Source organism: Hibiscus syriacus, unplaced genomic scaffold, assembly GCF_006381635.1.
Source record: "Hibiscus syriacus cultivar Baekdansim isolate YM2019G1 unplaced genomic scaffold, ASM638163v2 tig00112910_pilon, whole genome shotgun sequence".
Taxonomy (NCBI): domain Eukaryota; kingdom Viridiplantae; phylum Streptophyta; class Magnoliopsida; order Malvales; family Malvaceae; genus Hibiscus; species Hibiscus syriacus.
The window spans coordinates 184,792-208,327 of NW_024063417.1; the positions used below are offsets into that span (position 1 = coordinate 184,792).

General features: G+C 33.3%; 1 protein-coding gene across 1 annotated transcript; it reads left to right on the forward strand.

Annotated features, from left to right (window-relative positions):
- Positions 1-7,628: 7,628 nt before the first annotated feature.
- LOC120184438 (nucleobase-ascorbate transporter 4-like) lies at positions 7,629-16,658 on the forward strand. Its single transcript, XM_039188910.1, is given in 15 exon segments — positions 7,629-7,761; positions 12,730-12,827; positions 12,908-13,084; positions 13,173-13,273; positions 13,356-13,431; positions 14,114-14,173; positions 14,418-14,602; positions 14,713-14,809; positions 14,934-15,020; positions 15,123-15,181; positions 15,458-15,519; positions 15,522-15,548; positions 15,721-15,798; positions 16,144-16,304; positions 16,400-16,658. Coding segments are annotated over 15 exon segments (1,599 nt in total). The 5' UTR covers positions 7,629-7,649; the 3' UTR covers positions 16,619-16,658.
- Positions 16,659-23,536: the final 6,878 nt, after the last annotated feature.

Consider the following 23,536-nt stretch of genomic DNA (forward strand, 5'->3'; position numbering starts at 1 on the left):
TCTCTCTTTGATGATGTAGATTATTTTATTATTATTTTTAGTATGACATGACATATTATTATTAATAATGTCAAATAAAATTTAAAATTTAAAATCAAAATCAAAATCAAAATCCTTATCTTAATCCTAAATCTCCAAACTCCAGCGCCGATCTAAAATCATCCTTAACTTCATCTTCATGAAACCAAGAATACCCCAAAACACATACCAACCCTTGTTTTTTCTTTCATTTCCTTCTATTCTCTTGCGTGAGACAGTGCTACGATTGAGTGAAACTACATAAAAAATAAAAAATAACCTTGCAGTCCATACTTATCTTATCAAGTTCGTGTTCTTCTTTTTTTTTCATTTTGATTTTATGATTAGGCTCGCGAAAGTAAAAGGGGTAGTGCTACTTTTGTTTGATTAGTGAAACGAGCTATATTTATTTTGCCTGCAAAATTAGGGAATGTGCAAGAAAATAAGTATAAACATAAACATAGATTTTTGGTTTTGTTTTTGTTTCATACTCTTTATCTCTTCTTTATTTTAGTTTTACTTTTTCTATAACTGTAACTGTTGAAAACATTTTGATGTTTCGACATAACAAATTAAGTTAAATGAATTTTAAGATTTTACAAATGATTTTATAAGTATATTCGACTCAATTATTCGAATATCAAATCAATTACTCCAAGTCTTTTCAAGATCAAATTCAAACCTTACTAAATGTGTAAAATTGTGTTTTATACTTAATATATTTTTGAAACAATTTTTACAAAGTATTTTGAGCCAAAATCAAGCCTAAAATCAATTTTTCAAAGTGATGCACCGATGCACCAATTCATGCATCGATGCACCATAGAATAAATTGAACATCGAATGCATTTCATGCATCGATGCACATACTATGCATCGATGCACTCAGAGTTTTTATGAAAACATCGAATGCATTTGATGCATCGATGCACCAGCCATGCATCGATGCACTCTGGCTATTTTGAAACATTGAATGCATTTCATGCATCGATGCACTAAGAGTGCATCGATGCACTCTTAGTGCACCAATACACTAAGGGTCCAACGGTCAAAATATTTGAATTTTACACTTGATGCACCGATGCACCTTGGGTATGCATCGATGCACTGACGCTCCCAACTGATTTAATTAATTATTTTCACACTTAAAAGGCTCTATTGACTCCACTAATCATCCCCAATGTTCAGAATCATTTGAAGGTGTATTTAAACAAGCTTAGAAGCCATTGATCAACAACAAGAAAACACAAGAAACAAGAATCAAGAGAGAATCAAAGAGAAAACATCAAAATTCAAGTTTGAGCATTTCAAGCCTATTTTTCATTCAATATTCATTTTTCTTTCAGGAACACTACTTGTACTCAATTGTATTCATTTTTCGTGTTCTTTTTTTTGTTCTAGAATTGTGCAAACAATCTACCTTGTGAGGATTTCCTTGTAAGTTTGCAAATTTGTAATCTTCTCTTTGAGAAAGAGTGTTCTCAAAAATTGGGGTATATTCTTGATGGAGTTGTAAAGTTATCTCTTTGGCCTCAAAAGAAAGAAAAAATTAGTGATTTTGTTGGAAAATCCTTAGTGTGGATAGCTAAGGTAGTGGACGTAGACTTTGGTTGAGAAAGTCGAACCACTCTAAATCGATGTGCAAATCTTTTCAATTTTCTGCAAAAGCTTCCACCAAAATTTTAATTGTCAATTCACCCCCCTCTTGGCCAATTCCATCGATCGATTAACTCAACAGTAACATTTTAAGAGGAAATGAGGAAGCATGGATGGCAACTTCTTTCTCATCCACTTAATATGATTTCCCTTTTATTGTTGTTGTTTTTGTTTTTATATAAAAAAAATTATGAGTTTTTTGTTGTATCAATTTTGAGTATTGAGTTGTGTTTACATTTTTCTTAATTTGTCTTTGTGTGGTGGTTGTTGTATTTTTTACACTTAAATTTGTTTCTCTGTGTTCATTTGTTCCCAATTCTCAGACAATTTTTCAAGGGATTCTTATGTGGTGGTCAGGGTGATGTTAGTGGGGTTAGGGTTTGGATAGATGATTGGGGTTTAGGGATTAAGGGTTTAATTAAAATTATAAATTTTTATTTTTATTTTAAATATTATTTGATATTAAATATTAATTAATTTATCATGTCACACTAAAAATAATAAGAATATAGTCCATGTCATTAGAGAGGATCAAAATAGAAGCAATTCAAAAGTTTAATGATTACATTCAAAATATTTAAATTTTAGTGATCAAAATAGGAGTTAGAAGATAGTTGAGTGATTAACTATGTAATTTATCCAAATAAAAAAATACCACGGCATATGTGTGATTAACTTTTTAACAGCTGAGGTATTAAAATGAAACAAAAAGTAAACGTTAAGTATGGTTTTGAATTTTTTTTTAAGTTAAGGTACTAAAACGGAATAAAAATAATAGTTTACGTACTAAACGTGTAGTTTACTCATTTTTATTAAAAATAACTAGACAACAGCAAACTGAAGCGTTGAATGTTGTAGTAGTAGTTTTTCCGGTGAGTTAATGTTGTCGTCAACGGTGACTGATGCTAATGATCGATTCTAACTTATATAACTTAAAAAATACTAATTCTAAACAAATTCAATTACTTAAATAATTATTATTTTCAATAAAAAATTATAATTTAATTATAATTCCATTAAAATTATAATTAAATTTTAATAAATGATTAGTTTTAAATAAGTCCTTATACTTTTTAATATTTACATAATAAAGAAAAATTTGCTTGTGGTGTGTTTCGTTACGTCGCTTTAGTAGCACGTTGTGGTATATGACGTGCGTTGTAGACTTATTCTAAGGATTAATGATTTTTTTCTCTATCATCTTCATCATTCTATTCTATTTTCTCTTTTGATTTTCTTTCTTTTTTTCCTTCTAAAAAACATAAGAAATTTTTATAAGGTTTGAGAAAGTGTAAGATGTGAGATATTATAAAGTTTAAGAGAGATATTTAAAGGTCCCAGTAGATATAATTCTTCAATCAATTTCATTAATATAGTGATTTGTTAGAATTTCTCTGAGCAATTCAATTATATCATCGATCAAATCTATGATTAGAGATTAGTAATGTTTTATTTTGTATTAAATTAGATCTTAGAATTACAATTGAAAATTTTCATTTTCAACAATTAAATATATATTTTTATTAATTTATTTTTGTTTGGATCTAACATTTGATATCATAGCATGATTAAATCCTTGCTTAGCATGCTTAAAATCAAAATATGCTTAGAGTTTTTCAAAATAAATTTGGAAATTTTTATTTTGATTATGATTTTTTATGTCATGATATGATAATTTTGATGAATTTTAGAGTTAATTGCATCATATGCCCCTAAATTATAACTCTACTTTTAAATTGGTACTTAAATTTTTTTAATATTTCAATTTCGTTTTTATAGTATGACTCTTATTATAAAATATTCCTTAAATGTTTCAACATTCTAATTTCATCCCTAAACTTTGACCTTTTTCTAAATTGGTCTCCAAACTTTTGAATCTTCCAAGTTCATCCCTAAATTTATCCAAATATGCAATTAGTTTCAACCATAATTTAACCTAATTTTTTTCAAACATATAATAATATAACTTGGTCTAATGATTTTATTAACAAGGGATGTGATTAGTAAATACATATAGTTTGGGATAAAATTGGAATGTTAAAATATTTTGGGTACCAATTTAGAGCGAAAGTCATAGTTTGAGGATGAAATTGAAATGTTAAAAAATTTGAGGACTAATTTAGAAATATAATCATAGTTTAGGGATAAAATTAAAATATTTATAAATTTAAAGATCAATTTAAAATTAGAATCATACTTTGAAAAATGTAATAAACTCGTTTAAACTGTTTCAATTTAATCCAAGCCCATTACATGAGTCCACTAAATTTATTAAATGGAATCTTAATGCAATTCAATTTCTTAAAGCCAACGTATGATTAAGGAGACCAAGCCCACAAAGTCTAAAATACAACTCAAACCCACAAAAGGCTAAAATCCAACCGAACCCAAGTCAAGCACAAATGAGTCAAAATAGGGATGGGCATAGATTAGATCGGATTCTCAATCAACCTGATCTGGTCTAAAAATTATACACTCTCCACTCCACTCAAATCCGATCCAAAAATATATATACCCTTCATCCAGTCTGAACTTGAACTCGACCCAAACCGTCCTGAAATAATATATTTATAAAAATTATTACTTTTATTCAATAAAAATAAGGATCTAATTAAAATATGGTAATATATAGAGGTGTATTATTGCAATTACCCCTAAATATATAAGGTAAATTACTTTTTTAGGTCGGATTGAGTCAGTTATTTTTCACCCTAAACCCGACCCAACCTAAACATAACCACTAAAACCTCTTATCCAACCTATTCGAACTCGATTTTTCTAAAAAATATGACTTAATAGGGTCGGGTCAGATCAAAATCCTTCAGGTTCTGGTCCCGTGTTTATCCCTAGTCAAATTGAGTCAACTTATAAGATTAATTGGGCCAAACCCATAAAGTGAAATTGGGTCGACTATTGTGAATCAGATCAAAATAGTACAAATCACTATGAACCGATAATAGTCTTGAACCAATTTGAGCAACATTTTTATTGACTAAGTTTTGACCGAAGAGCGAGGGTGTGTGGAGCGGTTACCGAGGTTAGAACGATAAATAAGATGAGATAGATTGTGAGTTATTTAAGATTAATTTAATAAAAATTTGATCAATATTCAAATTAAATCGACTCGAATCGAATTCTTAACGAGCCAAAATGAGTTACTTGATACCAACTAAAAAATTTACGAGCAACTCGAAAAAATAATATATTAAAATTTTAAATTTTTTAAATCAAATTAATAATAATATTAACATTTATATGTTATTGCTTTTTTTAAATACAATATAAATCTTTCATGCATTTAAGGTTTAAGTTCGAGTTTGAGCTTCAATCGCGTTAAATTTGAGAATATTTGGAATTCAAGGTTTTTTGAGCTCGAGCTTCAATTTTACATTTCAAGTTTAAGTTTGAAAATTTTAAGTTCGCGAGAGTTTTCATTTTGAGCTTAACAATACTCACCAACCTCTCCTACATTATTAATTCATTTCATTAGCCTTGAGTGATTATAAGGTAATATCTGTTCAAAAGACTCTTTATCATTTAACAATGAACGCTCAAATACTCTGACGTCGTGCTCGAACCCAATATCTTTAAAAATAACAATCATTCTTTTAACCAATGTTGTTTAGGTATTTCTATTCATTTCTATTCATTTCTATTTAGACGAGTATAAAGAAGAAAAAATCTGGTTTTATTTAGATCAATTAATCTCTTATTAGCGTTGGAATAGATCAACCTTGTGAATATTGTAGTTCACTAAAACCCAACCATAGAAAGAAAACACAAGGTTGGCACAGCTCCATACCTAATAAAGCCCAAAACAAAACTATTATATATAATAAGATTATTACTCTTATTCTTGAATTTGGGTCAATGGGGAAAAATGAAAACTTTAATTTAATTTCTAAAACACTTTAATTCGAAGACCAGCAGTGTTTTTTTGGGGTGAATTTTTCAATATGTTAGTTTGTTTTGGTAAAACTAACTTATAAAATTAAAATAAGAATATATATTATTGTTATATAGGGCTTATTCAAAATTTGAAACAATCTTAAGCAATAGTTAATTATTTATTTATTATTTTTATATTAATTTCTGTAATTTATATTTAAAGATGTGTTCAGTTCGTTTATGTTCACGAACAAACTCGTTTATTGGCTTGTTTATCGAATCGTTTATAAGGTCATTTATCCGATTCTCCTCTTTCTTTCATTGTTTTACATTTTAAATATTGGTTAAGATATGGACTAAATTGAAAACATGATAAGCATTGAAGTTCAAATTGTGAAGCCTAAGGATCTAAATGACTAGTGGAGTAATTTCACCGTTTTTGAATATATAAACACAAACCTATTCAATAAATTAACGAATACCAACACTTTTAAAAATAAATGAATGAACACGAATATGATATTAAAAATTTAAACGAAAACGAATCAAACATGAACACCTTAAAAAGTAAACAAACGAGTACCACATAGACTTATTCGTTCAAGTTTGATTCATTTACACCCTTACGTACAACCAAACATAGACAAGTTTGTTTTACAATTTGAATTATAGTAAAAATATTAAAGAAATGATTTTAGATTACTATTTTTAAGTAAATTTAAATAAAGAATATATTATTTGTTGCTAAAGTATTGAATTCTTAGTTTCAATAACCATAAACCAAACCTTGACAATCTCAAATGAAATTAGACCAAAACTAGAAAGAATTATAAAAAAAGAAATGTAAACTAAAAGCAATTGGAAATGGGCTTCCATTGTAGATTTATGAGGTGAAAGTGAAACTCAGCCAATGAGAGAAGTTAATTAGTAGTGCTTTCCTGCATGTGCATGTATAGGGTGAGCAAAACTACTCCACTCCCCTTAAAATTTCGACTCACTTGACTAGAAGAAATTAGACTCAAATTAACTTCGAGTTGTAATTTCATAAACTCGACTAAAAAAGTTTTAAATTCAATTTAAGTTATAAAATAGAACTCAAAACTTTTGAGTAATTAATAGATTAGCTTTCAATTTTAGTGTTTAGGGTTTATGAAGAAATATATATATATATATATTGTATATGATTATAGAAACCGTTTAAATTGGAATAAAATAATATTATAAATATTTACAATTAAATTTAAATAAAAACCCGAACAACTCGATTCGGTTCGAAAATTTTGAAATTTTTTTATTCGACTCGATTTGACACGATCGAATGCTTGCTCTTGATGTGGATGTGCATGAATACTAAGTAAAGGAAGTGTGGCCAATCAGTCATTAATTCTCTTTTGTCTTAACCTCAATTCTGATTTTACGGTTAATGATAGCTACTGTAATTCCAAGTTTGGAAGATGAAGACTTCTAGTGCTGATAGGATGTGCACTCAAATTGTTTTCTCTTTAATCAAAATGATAAATGATTCCCATTAATTTGTCGGACTAAAATGTCATAATTTTTGGATTTGAGAGTTTTTTTTTATTAACACTGATTTCTAATTCATTAATGGATTAATTTGAATCAGGTATTACATTAATAAATACGGCTTTCCCAATTCAGTTTGTTCTATTTACAATAGTTGGATTTAAGAGTTTAACTTAATTAATATATTCAAATTCAAATTCAAATGATATATTGAAAAAAGGAGTAGGGAGCGTTTTGGTTCGAACGAGATAGTATATATATATATATATATATTGACAGATAATTCGTAAACTATTCGAGTTCGACTTAGTCAAACTTTCTTCTATATTCAAATCAAATAGGTTCACTCGAGTTCTTAAGGACTTAAAATAAACTACTCGACTAGAGAAGAGTACAAGCATCTCAACAAAGGAAGAGTGAGAAATAGTTTGCAGTCAAAACGTCGCCCCCTAACCTCTGCTTCTATCATATGCAATGCATTGGTGCTCCTCTTCCTCTTCCTTACTCCCTTATATTAAAAACAAACTTCTTTCCAGCAACAACTAAAAGTCGACAGTTAAGCGATGGCTGTCGGCGGAGGTGGCGGTGGTGGAAAGTCCGATGACTTCCAGCCATTCCCTGTCAAAGACCAGCTCCCTGGTGTTGATTTCTGCCTCTCCAATGCTCCTTCATGGCGTATGCTCACCTTAAGCTCCCTTTTTCTCTTCGTTTGTGTCTATTAAGTTTCCATTTCCACTCCACTTTCTACATTCATTCTCGTTATAACCCTTCTTCTTTCCCTCTTTTTTACTTGCTCTGTTTTTGTTTTCCCTAACTTCCATTTGATGTTCTATTTAAAATTGTATTTTCTTCTTCCTATTTTTATACATTGTTTCATATAAAAAAAGGAAATCAAAATACTGGATAAAGCTCTCAATGTGCCATAAACAAACTTTCAGGTTTGTTTGGTTGGAGAGAAAGGAGAAGAAAAACATATTTAGGGAAATCCATTAATTGAGAATCACGCGAAATACGTGAAAAACGAAGAAAAAATGATGGAATTGTTGCGGAAGACGGCTATCGGATAGAGCAAAATCGCAACTGATAATTTGAGAAAATAAAAATGAAGATAAAAGATACACAAAATTTACGTGGAAAACCCCTAAAAATTTAGGGTAAAAACCACTGGCAACGGTAGAAGAATTTCACTATGAGAAAAGGAATTACACCCTCTCTCTCTACCAAGGAGAAAACAATGATAATTCTCTCTAGATAAAAAAGAGAAAACAACTCTCAAGAAACTCTCTAAAATCTCTCTAGTATTGGAAGAAAGCTAGAATGCTTTGGGATGATTTTGAAGCTAAATGAGCTAGGGTATTTATAGTTGAAACTTAAGGACTAATCTTATAAATACCCTAAATTACAATGACTAAAATTAATTTCCCATTACCCAATTTCAACAAATTAGGTGCCTAATTTTTGACTTTGACAAAGCACCATTTGGTGCCTAATTTTTGCCTAAATTATTGACTTTTAACAATCTCCCACTTGAAGATTGATTGGAATAATCATATCTTCACACCATTCTTTCTACCTTGTACCTTCATGTTGCTTACGTTTCTGACAGCCACAGAGGATCGACACCAGGTAAATTTATCAGCATTGATTGCCTTCGTCATGAATCTGCTATGTTGTCTTTGGTATGGATCTTCTGTATATCTACCATTCCTTCTTCCACCTTTTCACGAATGAAATGGTACTGAACTCGTATGTGCTTTGTCCTTGAATGAAATGCTGGATTCCTTGCTAGATGCAAGGTGCTTTAACTGTCACAAAACAGAGAGATATACTCTTAATTGTGCCCAAGCTCCTCCAATAGCATCTTCAACCAAATTGCTTCTTTACTGGCTTGTGTAGCTGCTACATATTCTGCCTCTGTTGTGGACGTAGCCACAACTGACTGCAATTTTGAAACCCAGCTTACAGCTCCACCAGCAATTTTGAACACATATCCTGTAGTAGATTTGCTTTTATCCAAATCCCCTGCATAGTCAGAATCTACATAACCATTGATTAGTAAGTTTGATCCTCTGTAACATAATGCACATTTTGAGGTCCCTTTGATGTATCTGAGGATCCTCTTTACAATATTCCAATGCTCTTTGCCTGGATTCGCCATGTACCGACTAACCACTCCCACTGCTTGTGCAATGTCTGGTCTTGCATATCACAACGACATTAAACTTTCCACTACTGATGCATAATTTCGCTTGATTTTGAAGACCCATTTGTTACCAATTGGCTTCCTTCCTTGTGGTAGTGGCACAAGGTCCCATGTATTATTTTTATGAAGGGCTTCGATTTCTTCTTGCATCGCCATCATCCACAGTGAAGCATCTGAGCTGTTTATTTGCCTCCTGGTATGTTGATGGCTCACCGTCCTCGTTAAAAGGCAGTATGCAATATTACCTTCTATAACATAATCTGAGTGCCAATTGGGACGTCTTCTCACACAATCTGATTAACGAGTTATTGGAGCTTCAGAACTCTCTGGTTCTTATTCATCATGTGCTGGTTCTGCTTCAGAAGAATCTCCTTCTTCAAACTCTTTTTCCACATGTATCTAAGTAGTCTGACTTTTCAGTGCTATCATCGTCTTCTTTTCTTTGTAGTTTATCTTCTACAAGATAACATCTCTACTAATGATCACTTTGCGGGCAGTGGGATCCCACAAGCGATACCCCTTTACTCCATCAGCATACCCCAAGAATTTGCATTTCCTGGATTTTGGATCCAACTTTGAAATTTCTTGGGTATTGTACATCACGTACACTATACTTCCAAATATATGGAGGTTTGAATAATCAGCTGGTTTTCCAGTCCACATCTCCATTGGTGTCTTCAGCTCTATTGCAGTTGATGGAGCTCGATTCACCAAATAACAGGCGGTATTGACTGCTTCTGCCAGAATGATTTTTCTAGGCATGCATCCCTCAACATTGCTCTTGTTCTTTCTAACAATGTTCTGTTCATCCGCTCTACCACTCCATTTTGTTGAGGAGTGTTCGCCACTGTGAACTGTCTTTTGATGCCTTCTTTCCTGCAAAAGTCATCAAATTCTTCGCTTGTGTATTCTCCTCCATTATCTTTTCTGAAACACTTGATCTTATTTCTAGAATCAAGTTCCACCTACGCTTTGAAGTTTTTGAAAGTTGAAAACACGTCTAACTTCTTCTTAATAGGGTGCACCCAACATCTCCTGGAGTAGTCATCAATAAATGAGACAAAAGTATTTTGCTCCACCTAGGGACATTACTGGTGCTTGCCATACATCAGAGTGAACCAATTCTAGAACATTTTTGCCTCTAGAATTTGATGTGTTGAATTTCAACCGGTGCTGCTTACTTGTTATGCAATGCTCACACAAAGGAAGTGATACCTTTTTTAAGCCTGGAAGTAGCTTTTGCTCCACAAGGACTTTCATTCCTTGTTCTGACATGTGTCCAAGTTTTTGATGCCATAGCATTGCCGAATCTGAACTACATGAGGCAACAGAGGCTTCTGCTTCTACCAAAGTCTCTCCCTTCAGCATGTACAAGTTTGCAGCTATTTTTTCGCCTTTCAGTACCACAAGCGCTCCACGGAACACTTTCATGATTCCTTTTCGTGTTTCAATCTTACTTGCATTATTATCCAACAATCCGTAGGATAATAAATTTTTCTTCAGGCCTTTCACGTGCCGCACATCTCGAACAACTTTAATTATTCCGTCATACATCTTCAATTTGATGGTTCCCATGCCAACGATCTCTAAGGCAATGATCATTGCAACTATAAACAGATCCTCCTGAGACAGGTTCATAATGATGGAACCATTCTCTTCTTGAGGTCATGTGATATGTTTCTCCTGAATCAATGAGCCATATATCTGCAAATCGTTTTCTTTCTTCCACGGTGGTTGACGCTTCACAGCATAGAGCATCTCCATCATCTGAAGTGTTTGCGGTATTGCCTTGTGGATTGGAGTTTTTATTTAGACTCCAATAATCCTTCTTCAAATGACCCTTCTTTCCACAGTTGTAACACTTTAAATTCTTCTTGCTCCTCGACTTCGATCTACCATGTTTGTGACTGCTGCTTTGGCCATGTTCTGTTGATCTCCCTCTCATCGTTCTCATCGTTGTCAACGGTTCTGCTTGTTGCAGATCTACTTGTCTGTCTTCCTTGTTCTTGCGACGATTTTCTTCTTGTAGAACAACAGCTGCAACATCATCAAAGACTAGACTAGTGACATTACTGTTTGTCAAGTTGATGATGAGTTGATCATACGAATCCGGTAGACTTTGAAGTAGAAGTTCAACACGTTCTTGTTCTCTTATTTTACAACTTAAGGATGTAAGCTGAGAAAATAAAGTATTCAGTGTATTTAAGTGCTCCGTCACTGAAGTAGATTCTGGCATACGGAGAGTGTACAATTTCTCTTAAGGAAAATTTTATTGTGCAGCGATGTGGCCTCGTACAATTTGGTGAGATGGTCCCATATCTCCTTAGCTGTCTTATTCTCCTCGATGCTTGATAATACTTCATCTGCTAATGCTAGATGAAAGTTTGCCATAACATTCCCGTCCATTTCGATCCATTTGTTGTCATCTGTGAAATCCACTGGCCTTTCACTGATAGTTGCTAGACAACCGTCTTTCCTCATGATGACCTTCATCTTCAATTTCCACAATGAGAAATTTCTCCCATTGAATTTTTCAATATCAAATTTCGTTTCCATAGCTTCTATTATTGATAGCTCCCACTATTTCACTATCGTGAATAGTTTTTTAGAACCTCAAAGAATGGGTAATACCTTCTTATTTTCTTATGTTGGATGATCCACCTTTTGGTGGCAACCACAAAGACAATAAGCAGATATTACACACTCAAATCTGGCTCGGATACCAATTGTTGTGGAAGACGGCTATCAGATAGAGCAAAATCGCAACTGATAATTTGAGAAAATAAAAATGAAGATAAAAGAGACACAAAATTTACGTGGAAAACCCCTAAAAATTTAGGGTAAAAATCACGGGCAACGGTTGAAGAATTTCACTATGAGAAAATAGGAATTACAACCTCTCTCGATCTACCAAGGAGAAAACAATGATAATTCTTTCTAGATAAAAAGGAGAAAACAACTCTCAAGAAACTCTCTAAAATCTCTCTAGTATTGGAAGAAAGCTAGAATGCTTTGGGATGATTTTGAAGCTAAATGAGCTAGGGTATTTATAGTTGAAACTTAAGGACTAATCTTATAAATACCCTAAATTACAATGACTAAAATTAATTATCCCATTACCCAATTTCAACAAAAATTAGGTGCCTAATTTTTACTTTGACAAAACATCATTTGGTGCCTAATTTGGTACCTAAATTATTTGACTTTTAACAGGAATGATTATGTTTCATTCCATTTTTCTGTTTCCCTAGTGAGGTTCTCGTTTTCTTGTGTTTCAAGTAACATAGAGTATTTGGTTCAAGACTCTTGATCTCTCTCACGTTATGCTCTGTTACTTTGAACCTAAAAGAGTCATAGGGAATTCTAACATGTTCGACTTGATCTTTCTTCCTCTTTGTTGAATTTGGAAAAACCGCTAACTGTTTCTGGTTAAATTGCAGCTGAAGCTGTACTTCTAGGGTTTCAGCATTACCTGGTAATGCTTGGTACCACTGTCATCATATCATCTATACTTGTCCCCTTAATGGGAGGTGGAAATGTAAGAACGCAGTTTTTCATTATAGCATTAGTTCTGTCTTCTCTTTGAGCTAAACGTTTTGTTTGTTTGATGAGAAACAGGTGGAGAAAGCTGATTTTATTAACACAATTCTCTTCGTAGCGGGTATAAACACACTATTGCAAACACTGTTCGGAACACGGCTGCCGGTGGTGATTGGGGCTTCTTATGCCTACATCATCCCCTCTATTTCCATTGCTTTATCCAGTCGATATATCGTCATCATCGATCCCCGCCTGGTTAATTTCTTTCGATGAGAGACATTTACAGTTAATGATTCTAATGCCTGGCTAGTTTTTATTCTAATGAAAATTTATGATATTTCAGAGGTTTAAAGCATCCATGAGAGACTTCCAAGGAAGTCTTATTGTGGCATCATTCTTCACTATGGCTACTGGTTTCTTTGGTTTCTTGAGAATTATTGGGAGGTAGGATGTGGCACACATGCATAATTGAATTTTAGGATTTGTTTTGCAGTTGCAGTGAATTTTTCCATATGTTGTGATGCAGGTTTATCAGCCCTCTTGCAGCTATTCCTCTGGTGATTCTCACAGGACTTGGGCTCTATGCGCAAGGTTTCCCACAAGTAAGAGCACCAAACTCTTCATTCTGTCATTTCTCTTTAGAGATAGTTGTGTTCAAGCTGGCTGCTACAGTTCTGGTCATCTTATATCTTGAGCTCTAACTAATTGTTTTAAGGCAACTAGGCCGATTGGATGTTACATTGACTAATAACTGTGCTACTTCTTACCATGAACCCGATATTAAGACATGTTTTCAGCTTCACTAATGATTGAGAGACCTCAAAGTTTCTCTATGAAGTTCGCTTTTGGTTCAAACATAAAACAACCATGTTTATATAGGTTTTATCTTTTGCAAGTATTATTTTTCAAAAGCTGTAATCTTAACTACTGCTAAATTCAATGGACATTGTCAGTTTTAGTCTTTAGTGAGTCCACTCCTCTCGATATGCATATTTTGTGGTTTTATTGTTCTAGCAATTTCACTAGCAATGCATGAGTATTAGTGGTGGATATATGGTTTGCTCCATTGATATGTAAATATTGTATATATTCTTTCATTCTGTAATAGAGGCATGCTTGATCATGTGGATGCTGTTAGAATCTTTTGATTAAAATGAGATTTTTTATGCATAGAACCCAAAAAGAAAAAAAATACAGAGCTCATATCATTATGTTACCTAAGTGTCTATAAATTGTTTCACTCCTGTCAATGTGACCCTTTTGTTTTCTCCTTGTTGCATATAGTTGGCTAGATGCATCGAAGTTGGACTCCCAGCTTTGGTAGCAGTTGTTTTCTTATCTCAGGTGACCTGCATTCTTAACCCTTTTGTTACTAAGAACATTCTTTGCTTTGCCATTATAATGATTACATTAAGAAAGCATCAAATATCAGTGCGGTAAATATTATGTGATGGGCTTGATTTCACCTTTGCATGACTCTTGACTCATTACCAAGATCTTTGTTTATCTTCCCTCAGAGTTGCAAATAGTAATGAGTTCCATTTACCAAGTTACCAACTGATAAGGTTTATGACTAATGCCTCTACAGTATGTTCCCCATTGGATGAAGTCCAGGAGAGGAATATTTGAACGTTTTGCAATACTTTTCTCCGTTGGGATCATATGGGCTTTTGCAGAAATTTTGACAGCTGTTGGTGCTTATGATAACAGAGCAACACAAACTCAGTTCAGTTGCCGTACTGATCGTTCTGGGCTCATCAGTGCTGCACCTTGGTGAGATTTTAACTATCAGTTAAATTGTGACATATTGGTTACGCAAACTTCCAATGACCTTTCTTTCAGTTGTATGATCATGTTAAAATTCTTTGGTTTGATGCATCCAGGATAAGGTTTCCATATCCATTTCAATGGGGAAGGCCACGTTTCGACGCCGGTGATGCTGTTGCAGTGATAGCTGCCTCTTTTGTTGCTATCATCGAGGTGTGACTTCGGGGATGTTAGTCCTGATATGTACTCTTATCTTTGAAAATACATAAAGAAACCAGCTAGATCATAAATCATGACGCAGATTATCCCTCTTTGTATACATCATTTTCTTTGGCAGTCTACAGGTACATTTATTGCAGCATCAAGATATGCAAGTGCCACTCCTATGCCACCTTCTGTGCTTAGCCGTGGTGCTGGCTGGCTGGTAAATAAATAATGGCCTTTACCTCTTGTTCATTTCCCAACTTTGTGTCAATTCATTAGTTATAGATTCTAACCACTCCTTCAATTTTCTTTTGAATTCCAGGGAGTAGGCCTTTTGCTGAATGGTTTATTTGGTACTGGAAGTGGCTCCACTGCTTCAGTGTAATTAGGATCAACTTTTCAACTTCTCTGATATACATTTTCTAGGGAATTAATTGATGATGATATCTTTATATCAATAACTTGGTGTCTTAGTTTCAATAATTGCTGGTTGATTCGTTAGCTCTCTAGTCCTGAACAGTTAGGTGCTTGTCACCTTAATCTTTGTCAGGGTCCGAGAGCTGGTCAAGCAGCAATAAATAATTGATGGTTGATTCAAGCAAGACAAAAAGGAAAAGTAGTTTTCATCTGTTTTAATGCTATTTTGCTGTAATTCAGTGAAAATGCAGGTCTTTTGGGACTAACAAGAGTTGGAAGTCGGAGAGTCATTCAAATCGCAGCCTTTTTATGCTTTTCTTTTCTGTATTAGGTAGGGTAATCCATATTTTGATTAAAAAAATCTGCAACTAATTCATAATAAAGGAATTAATATAGCATAGTTTTTGTAAATCGTTGACCAATAGCTGACAATAGGACTTTAAAGTGTCATTGGCTTCTTATTTCATGGAGATTGATCTGATATTGTCATAATTCATGGGCAGGAAAATTCGGGGCTGTCCTGGCTTCAATACCATTGCCAATTATGGCTGCTCTGTACTGTGTCCTCTTTGCCTATGTTGGTATGTACCCCTTTCACATTTCTGGGTTAAACACACACATAAATTATGTTACTGGAACTCGGCTGTGAGTGGTGGATTAGGATAAGAATATTTGTCCAACACAGGTATGTCGAGTTTTTTCATGTATTTGAAGGATCTTTGAAAGGTCATATCCTCGTATCATATCCAATAATCCAAATATGCATAGGAACATATATTGGCTAAAATTTATAGAAATTTGAAATCTTTAAGGGGGGCAACCGTCCCCCCTCGATCCATCCCTGGTTTCTTCTATATGCATTGATTATGTTTCAGTACCAACTATATATGAATCAACTTAATTGTTGAAATACCATGCTTGAGCAGCTTCAGCTGGACTTGGTCTCCTTCAGTTTTGCAACCTGAACAGCTTCAGGACTAAGTTCATACTCGGATTTTCTCTCTTCATCGGTCTCTCGGTACCTCAATATTTCAATCAATATCTACTAGTTTCCGGCCATGGCCCTGTTAACACTGGTTCTACATGGGTCAGAGTGTTACATTTCAATGCATATGCTACTACCCCAACAACAGATTTTTTTCCATTATGATTATGATTTTCATTTTCTTCGTGGCTTTGCAGTACAACAATGTTATGCAAGTAATATTTTCATCCCCAGCAACAGTGGGAATCATGGTTGCATTCTTCTTGGATTGCACCCACAGTTACGGGCATAGCTCGGTTCGAATCGAGAGCGGACGGCATTGGTGGGAAAAGTTCAGGACTTTCAGTACAGATACAAGGACTGAAGAATTCTATTCCTTGCCTGCTAATCTTAACAGGTTCTTCCCTTCATTCTAAACATATGCATGAAAATACAATAGTAAGCATTGAATGTATTCATTGCCTGCGTTTGAATCTATTTATTGTTAGTAGTCTATACAAAATACAAGGAAAAATAGATATGATAATCCATGTATTCATATTGTATTCCTGTTATTTTCTTTCATTGAAATAATATATTTATACAAGTTTTTTTTCAATATATCCTATTTCTTGTCGTTGAAATAATAATATGTGTATATAATTGATTCTCAATACAATGATGTTTAAACTAGGCAAATTCTGTTGTATCAATTCGTTGGAAAGTAATACACCTTTATACACATTTGAACCAAACTCATCCCAAAAGATGTGCAAACCCTGTGCTACTTTTTTAAATGAAGCCCCAAATGTTTTATAATAAGTACTAATTTGTCAAATTTGAAATTAGAAGGGATTACGAGACCTTTTTATCAAAATTTGTCATGAAAAACGATTAAAGATATTATCAAAATCTTCGTTTGCAACTTTCCCTATAGCTTTCTCGAAATCCAAACAGAAGGTTTGTTTTTTCTTTGGACGAAAATATCCTCAACGCACAAAAATTGTACATAGATTGGCCTGAATGGTATTCATATGTGAGGATCCCAAAATTTTGAGACTTTGTGATATGTAGTAGGCCACAATAATACATAAACGAACTTGATTTGAACTTACATTCTTGGTGTTGTAATAAAATCTATATTAATCGAGTTAAAACTAATTGTTTATTCATTTAAATCCTAGATGGTTCAGTAATATGTTATATATATTTTGGCACTTACAAATATTTATACGTCATCATAAAGAAAAAAAAACGTATATTATATGATGTTTGCGTGCTCTTTTTATGATGTATTATTGAAATAATATTATTGACGTTGCAAATGAATGATGATATATTAGATTCTTTAAACAAAGTTAAGGTTTGAATTATGATGTTTATGAATAAAATAAATTGGATTGAGAGAGTCATCTTCATCTTTACAATACTTAATCTAAATTAATCGTTTAATAAATTAGATACAGATGGTTATATAAAAAAATTGAAGTAATATTATCATATCCAAATAATTCAGCAATTACATTAACATAGTGAATAATTTCCATGGGCTCTATCAGATGATCCAATACAATTTATAACCCTCTAATAAACCCAATAACTACCTCTAACCAGCTAAATGAATTGCAACTACTAGCTCGAACTAAGTTATCTTAGTGATTAAAAGAATTATTGTTTTTAGAGGTCCTAGGTTCGAGTACCAGAAACTCCAAGGTATTGAAGTCATTATTAAATGATTGAAAATCTTTAAAACATATATTATCACTTTAAACACCTTAAATTAATAATAATAAAAAAAGTACAACTAATATAACAAGCTAGCAAATATATTTCGAACTAGATCCTTCTCTCCTAAAATCTATTTTTTATTGATATATATTTTTACTTCCTAAAATTTTATAAATTTTTTACACTCTAAAATTTTAAACGTTTACCTTAGGTCCCTGCTTCTAGTGTTTTTAACACCTACCTCATAATTAAAGGATGAGATAAGCAATGATCACACATCTCCTGGTTTTAAATATATATTTTTCTAATTTACAGGAAAGTAAGCCTTAAAGATTTTACACATGTTATAATAAAGAGAAAATAACCTCAGTGATCGAAAATCTTATAATATACGATTTTAACCATTTTTTTTGGATTTGCAAAAATGACCAACAAATTCGTAACGCGAACTCCAATTTCTTAACCCAGTTTCCAAATTCGCAACACAGAAGTCAAATTCGCAATGCGATAGTCAAATTCGCAACGCGAAGTCAAATTCGCAACACAAAAGTCAAATTCGCAACGCGAATCTGTAAATCGCAACGCGAAGTTGTAAATCGCAACACAGAAGTCACATTCGCAACACAGAAGTCAAATTCGCAACACTGAATTTCAAATTCGCAACTGAATTTCAAATTCGCAACTCGATTTTCGAATTCGCAACACGAATTTAATTTCGTAGCAGGTTTTAGTTTCGCAACACAAATGTTTTTGGTATATAACTACGCAGCAGCAACAACTCATAACCTAAATCCCTAAATCGAAACTCATTCCATCTCCATCTATCACTCTCTCGGCGACATCCGTGCCTATATCCAACGACATCCTTCCCCATCTCTAATTTTTTTTACATAATTTTATTTCTATATAAATTTTCAATGATTTCTCTCCCAAATTATCAACTATCAACTTAATAAATGTATGTTTTTCTCTAAGTTAGTGATGATATGTAGTTTATAGTTCGTTTGTTTAGTAAATTAATTTACAATTTGTAGAATGAAATCATCTAATGTTGATCATGTTTGGATAGATTTGTGTTTTGGAGGGTCATGGGAGAATGTTCATGATGTTTTACGATATATGCCTTTACCCATGAATCTTCAACTAAAACTGTCATTAAAAAAGTTAACTTATGAAACTCTAATGTTACGTGTTGCAAAGAAATTGAATTTAGAGCCTCTAAGTGGATTTAGGCTATCTTATAAGAGAAAAGGTAAAGTTTATTTGTTAACCGACAATGAAGATGTTGAACATTCATTGCTTACATTAGTGTTTCACAAGAAGATGATGTTACATTGTATGTTGTTGAACCTAGAAGTAGTGAAGTTGGGTCAGTAGCGGGTAGTAATCAACTAAGTTCTTCAATCCCAGTTTATGGTGCTCACAATGTACAACGTTATTATCAACCTCAAAATTTAATGGTTCCACCACAATTTCATCACCAAGAAAATTTTGTTTCACCACATTTCCAATACCAAACACAATATCAAACACAATCTCAAAACCCACAACCTTTTCCTAATCCAAATCCCAATCAACTTTCAGCACCAAATTCGATTTTCGTATTGACCAGTTAGACGATTATGAGCCAACAGAAAAATTGTGAGTACTAGTCAGTATTCAAAATTTGATCTTGGTCAATACCCGGACTTTGATCTTGGTCAATACTCGGATTTTGATGATGTTTTCAGAAGAAGAAACAAACCCTGCATGTAATGATTTTAATATTGGTCAATACCCAAATTTTGATGATGAAACAGCCGCTGCCGAGAAAGATGTTATTGATGATAATGAGGAGGAAGTTACGACTGTGAATGAACATGTTGAACATTCATTCTGTAATTTATATAACCCTGAAGAAGAAAAAGATGAAGAAGTCCCCGAAGAAAAGAAAAAGAAGAAAATGCCACAGGAGTATAACTGGAATATGCCAGAATTACTTCAGATACCGGAAGAAGAGTTGGTAAAGTTAGCAATTGATTGTTACACAAAAGTTATTCGTATCAAGAAAGATGATTGTTTTGATACAAAGGAAGACTTGAAGATAGCTTTATATACGAAATGTGTGGAAGATGGCTATCAACTAAAAGTTAACAAATCAAGCAAAGATCGTTTCGAAACAAAGTGTATGATTGACTACATGGCATATGATTGAAAAGAGGATAAAAGATTGCGAAATGTTTCAAGTTAGGACTTTTATTGATAAACATACATGTTTAAGAACCCAAGTTTTTCCTCACCATTGACAGGCAAACAAAAAGGTATTGGGTGGTTTTCTGGCTGAGTTAATGTTTTTGAATGGAAGGGTATATCGGGGACATGAAATTATGACTGACATGAATGCTCGGTTCAAGATTAGTATCTCATATTCTCAAGCTTGGAGAGCCAAATGTTATGCCTTGGAATTGTTGAGGGGGTCGCCAGAAGTATCGTTTGTCCAACTGTCGGCTTATTGTCACAATTTAAAGTTTGAAAAATCCTGGGTCGGTAACTCATATCAAAACAGATAGAGATGGACGCTTTGAGTTGCTTTTTATCGCCATTGGTGCTGCGGTTAGTAAATCATTATAATTTTGTTGGCTCATTTTTGTTAGTTGCATGAATTTAACATTTAAATGATTATATTTCTTGTGTATATGATTTTGTAGATTCGTTCATTTATTACTTGCATGCGCCCAGTTATTATAGTTGACGGTGCACATTTGAAAGGTCGATACCTTGGAGTAAACTTATTAGCAGTAGCCATGAATGCTAACAATGGGATACTGCCAATAGCTTACGGGGTTGGTAAATCTGAAACCTTCGATTCATGGACACATGGTTTATGGGGCATCTTAGGGATTGTATAGGTCCTATTAGCAATCTGACGATCATATCCGATAGGGCAAACTCAATTGACAATGTTGTTAGAAGGTGTTTCCCAGATGCTTTTCATGGACTTTGTGGTGTTCATTTGTACATAAATCTAAAATCAAGGTCTGCTGGTATAAAAAATCACAAATGGACATACTGGAAGGCTGTAAAAGCTTATCGAGAAGTGGATTTTAATAAGCATATAAATTGTTTAAGACGTGTTTTGCCTCAATGTGCTCAAACACTAGAAGATGTCGGGTTTGAAAGATGGTCAAGAGTACATCAACTTGGAGCAAAATATGGTTTCATGACGTCTAATAGTGCAGAATCAATCAACGCTCTAAGTCGTCATTCCCGGAAATTACCATTACTATGTTAATGGAGTTTTTTTGAGCCTCTATTCAACAGTGGTACTACAAGAAAAGAAACCATGCAGGTCTTATTTCTTTAAATTCGTAACTTATCATATTTAATATATTTTCCTAAGTATTATTTATTTAAATTTACATGAACATTGGAACGTCGTGTTACACCATGGACTGAAAAAAAGATAATGAAACGTGTTGTGAAGTCAATGTCATGGAGAGTTGAACCATGTTCAAACACTTTGTTTGAAGTATTAGATAATAACTCAAATGGACTTGTCGATCTAAATGCAAAGACGTGTAGTGTTAAGAAATGGAAAACATCTGGTTATCCGTATGGCCATGTTATAAAAGTTGCTCTTCATCTAAACCAAGATGATTCAAGAACATACGCTATATATTGCTACACTACAGAAGTATATCGACACACTTATGCCGAGATTGTCTACCCTATTCCATATCCTTCTGAGTGGGACATACCAAATGACTTACAAACAGTTTTGCCACCAGTCATGGACAACAGGCTACATGGTCGACCAAAAAATAAGATCGTATACCGTTTAAGGGTGAAGAGAAAAGGATATCGACATGTAGTCGGTGCAAGGAAAGTGGTCATACAAGGTTGACCTGTGGATCATCAGTGCCATCATAATCATCTTTTCCTCTACTAAAATATGGATCCTCATCAAAATCCAAAGCTCATATGGTGCCAAGCAAAAGGAAATCAAAATCGCAATCAAATCAAAATCCCAATCATAACCGACTTCACCTTTTGGGACTTATTAACTTAGGTGATTTTTAAATGCAAACGTTGTATTATGTGTATTTTATGTGTGAATGCATACATTTGCAGTTAGACATTCATTAGTAACTTGAGTTTGAACATTTCTATGATCTGTTCAGTTGTTATCACTTATCAGATTGTTGTATGTTATCTTTTTGAAGGTGTTTTCCTTGAATTCGCAACGCGAAAGTCAAATTCGCAACGCGAAATCGCAAACCAAAAATCGCAACGCGAATTTGACTATGCAACGATAAAATAGCAACACGAATTTGACTTTCGCGTTGCGAATTTACCTTTCGTGTTGCGAATTTGTACCTTCAACAGGTATTTTTTGCCTTCAACATAATGCAGATTGAATTTAAAACAACAAATCAACTTTTACAAATCAATTAAACAAGCAAAAAAATAATTCTTATTTACACATAAAGTTAAACAAATTAACTTTTACAAATCAATTAAACAAGCAAAAAATAATTCTTATTTCCTCATCAATTAAACAAATCAACTTTCAATGCAAAATTCAATTAAAAACAAGAAAAAAAAGTGTACCCCAGACTGTTGTTTATGCACAAATACATCAATTTCACGCAGCTCACTTCAGGATTAACCTGCAGAAACCAAACATTTTCTCAAAGAACACTTTCTACACATCTAAAACCAACAAACAACAAATTACTGAATTCTAGGCACTTAACCAAATATTTTCAAACCAATTAAAGAGTATATATGTTAACAACACTTGCTCAAACTTACCAATTGTTTATGCACACTTTCAGCACGTGGATGCAGGTAGGAAGCGTCTCGCATATATCGATTTAGCCATAAAATGCCGAAACCACAAGCCTACTGAACCTCTATCTCTATCAGTGGGAGGTAGAAACTATTTACTTCCTGTCGTCAAACGTTCCAAGCACATGCATACGAAAAGACCACAATCCCCTCTGACTCCCTGCGTTTGTTGTGACGCAGTCTCATTTCTGATCATTGCAACTTTGAACTTCTTTGGCTTCTTGTTTCCATAATTAGTCCAATAATCAATCGCAACCAAGTATTTAGCCAAATGAGCGCTTCATCCCTTTGTTTTAATATCTCTTAAATCAGACAATGGTATGTAATTCAACATGATGTCATATACCATTGTCTTCAGGGATGGGAGCTGAAGCTCGACGAGAAGCCAATGACGACGTTCCAAAACAGGGATAAACACCTGCAATCATAAATAATTGCGTACATCAAATAAAAATTATGAACACCTTTAAAATATTCAAAAAATAAATACTAACCTTATCGACCTCCCACCTTGCAGGATAAAGTTTAGCTTTTCCATTACCCAACATATATGAAGAATCTATCGGATCCTTTAAGTGATCTACGTGAAAAGACGTCGACATAATAGTCCATCGAGTATTTTTTATTTTCTTCAATTTCCTTATTACTAGAAGACGTGACACTCATGCATTAATATGTTGTTTTATAAAAAAAATACATATATTAGTGAATTTATTAATAAATTTAAAAAATAATAATAAAAATGCAATATAAGAAGAATATAAGACTTATCCCCCTTCGAAGTAGCCATTATCTTC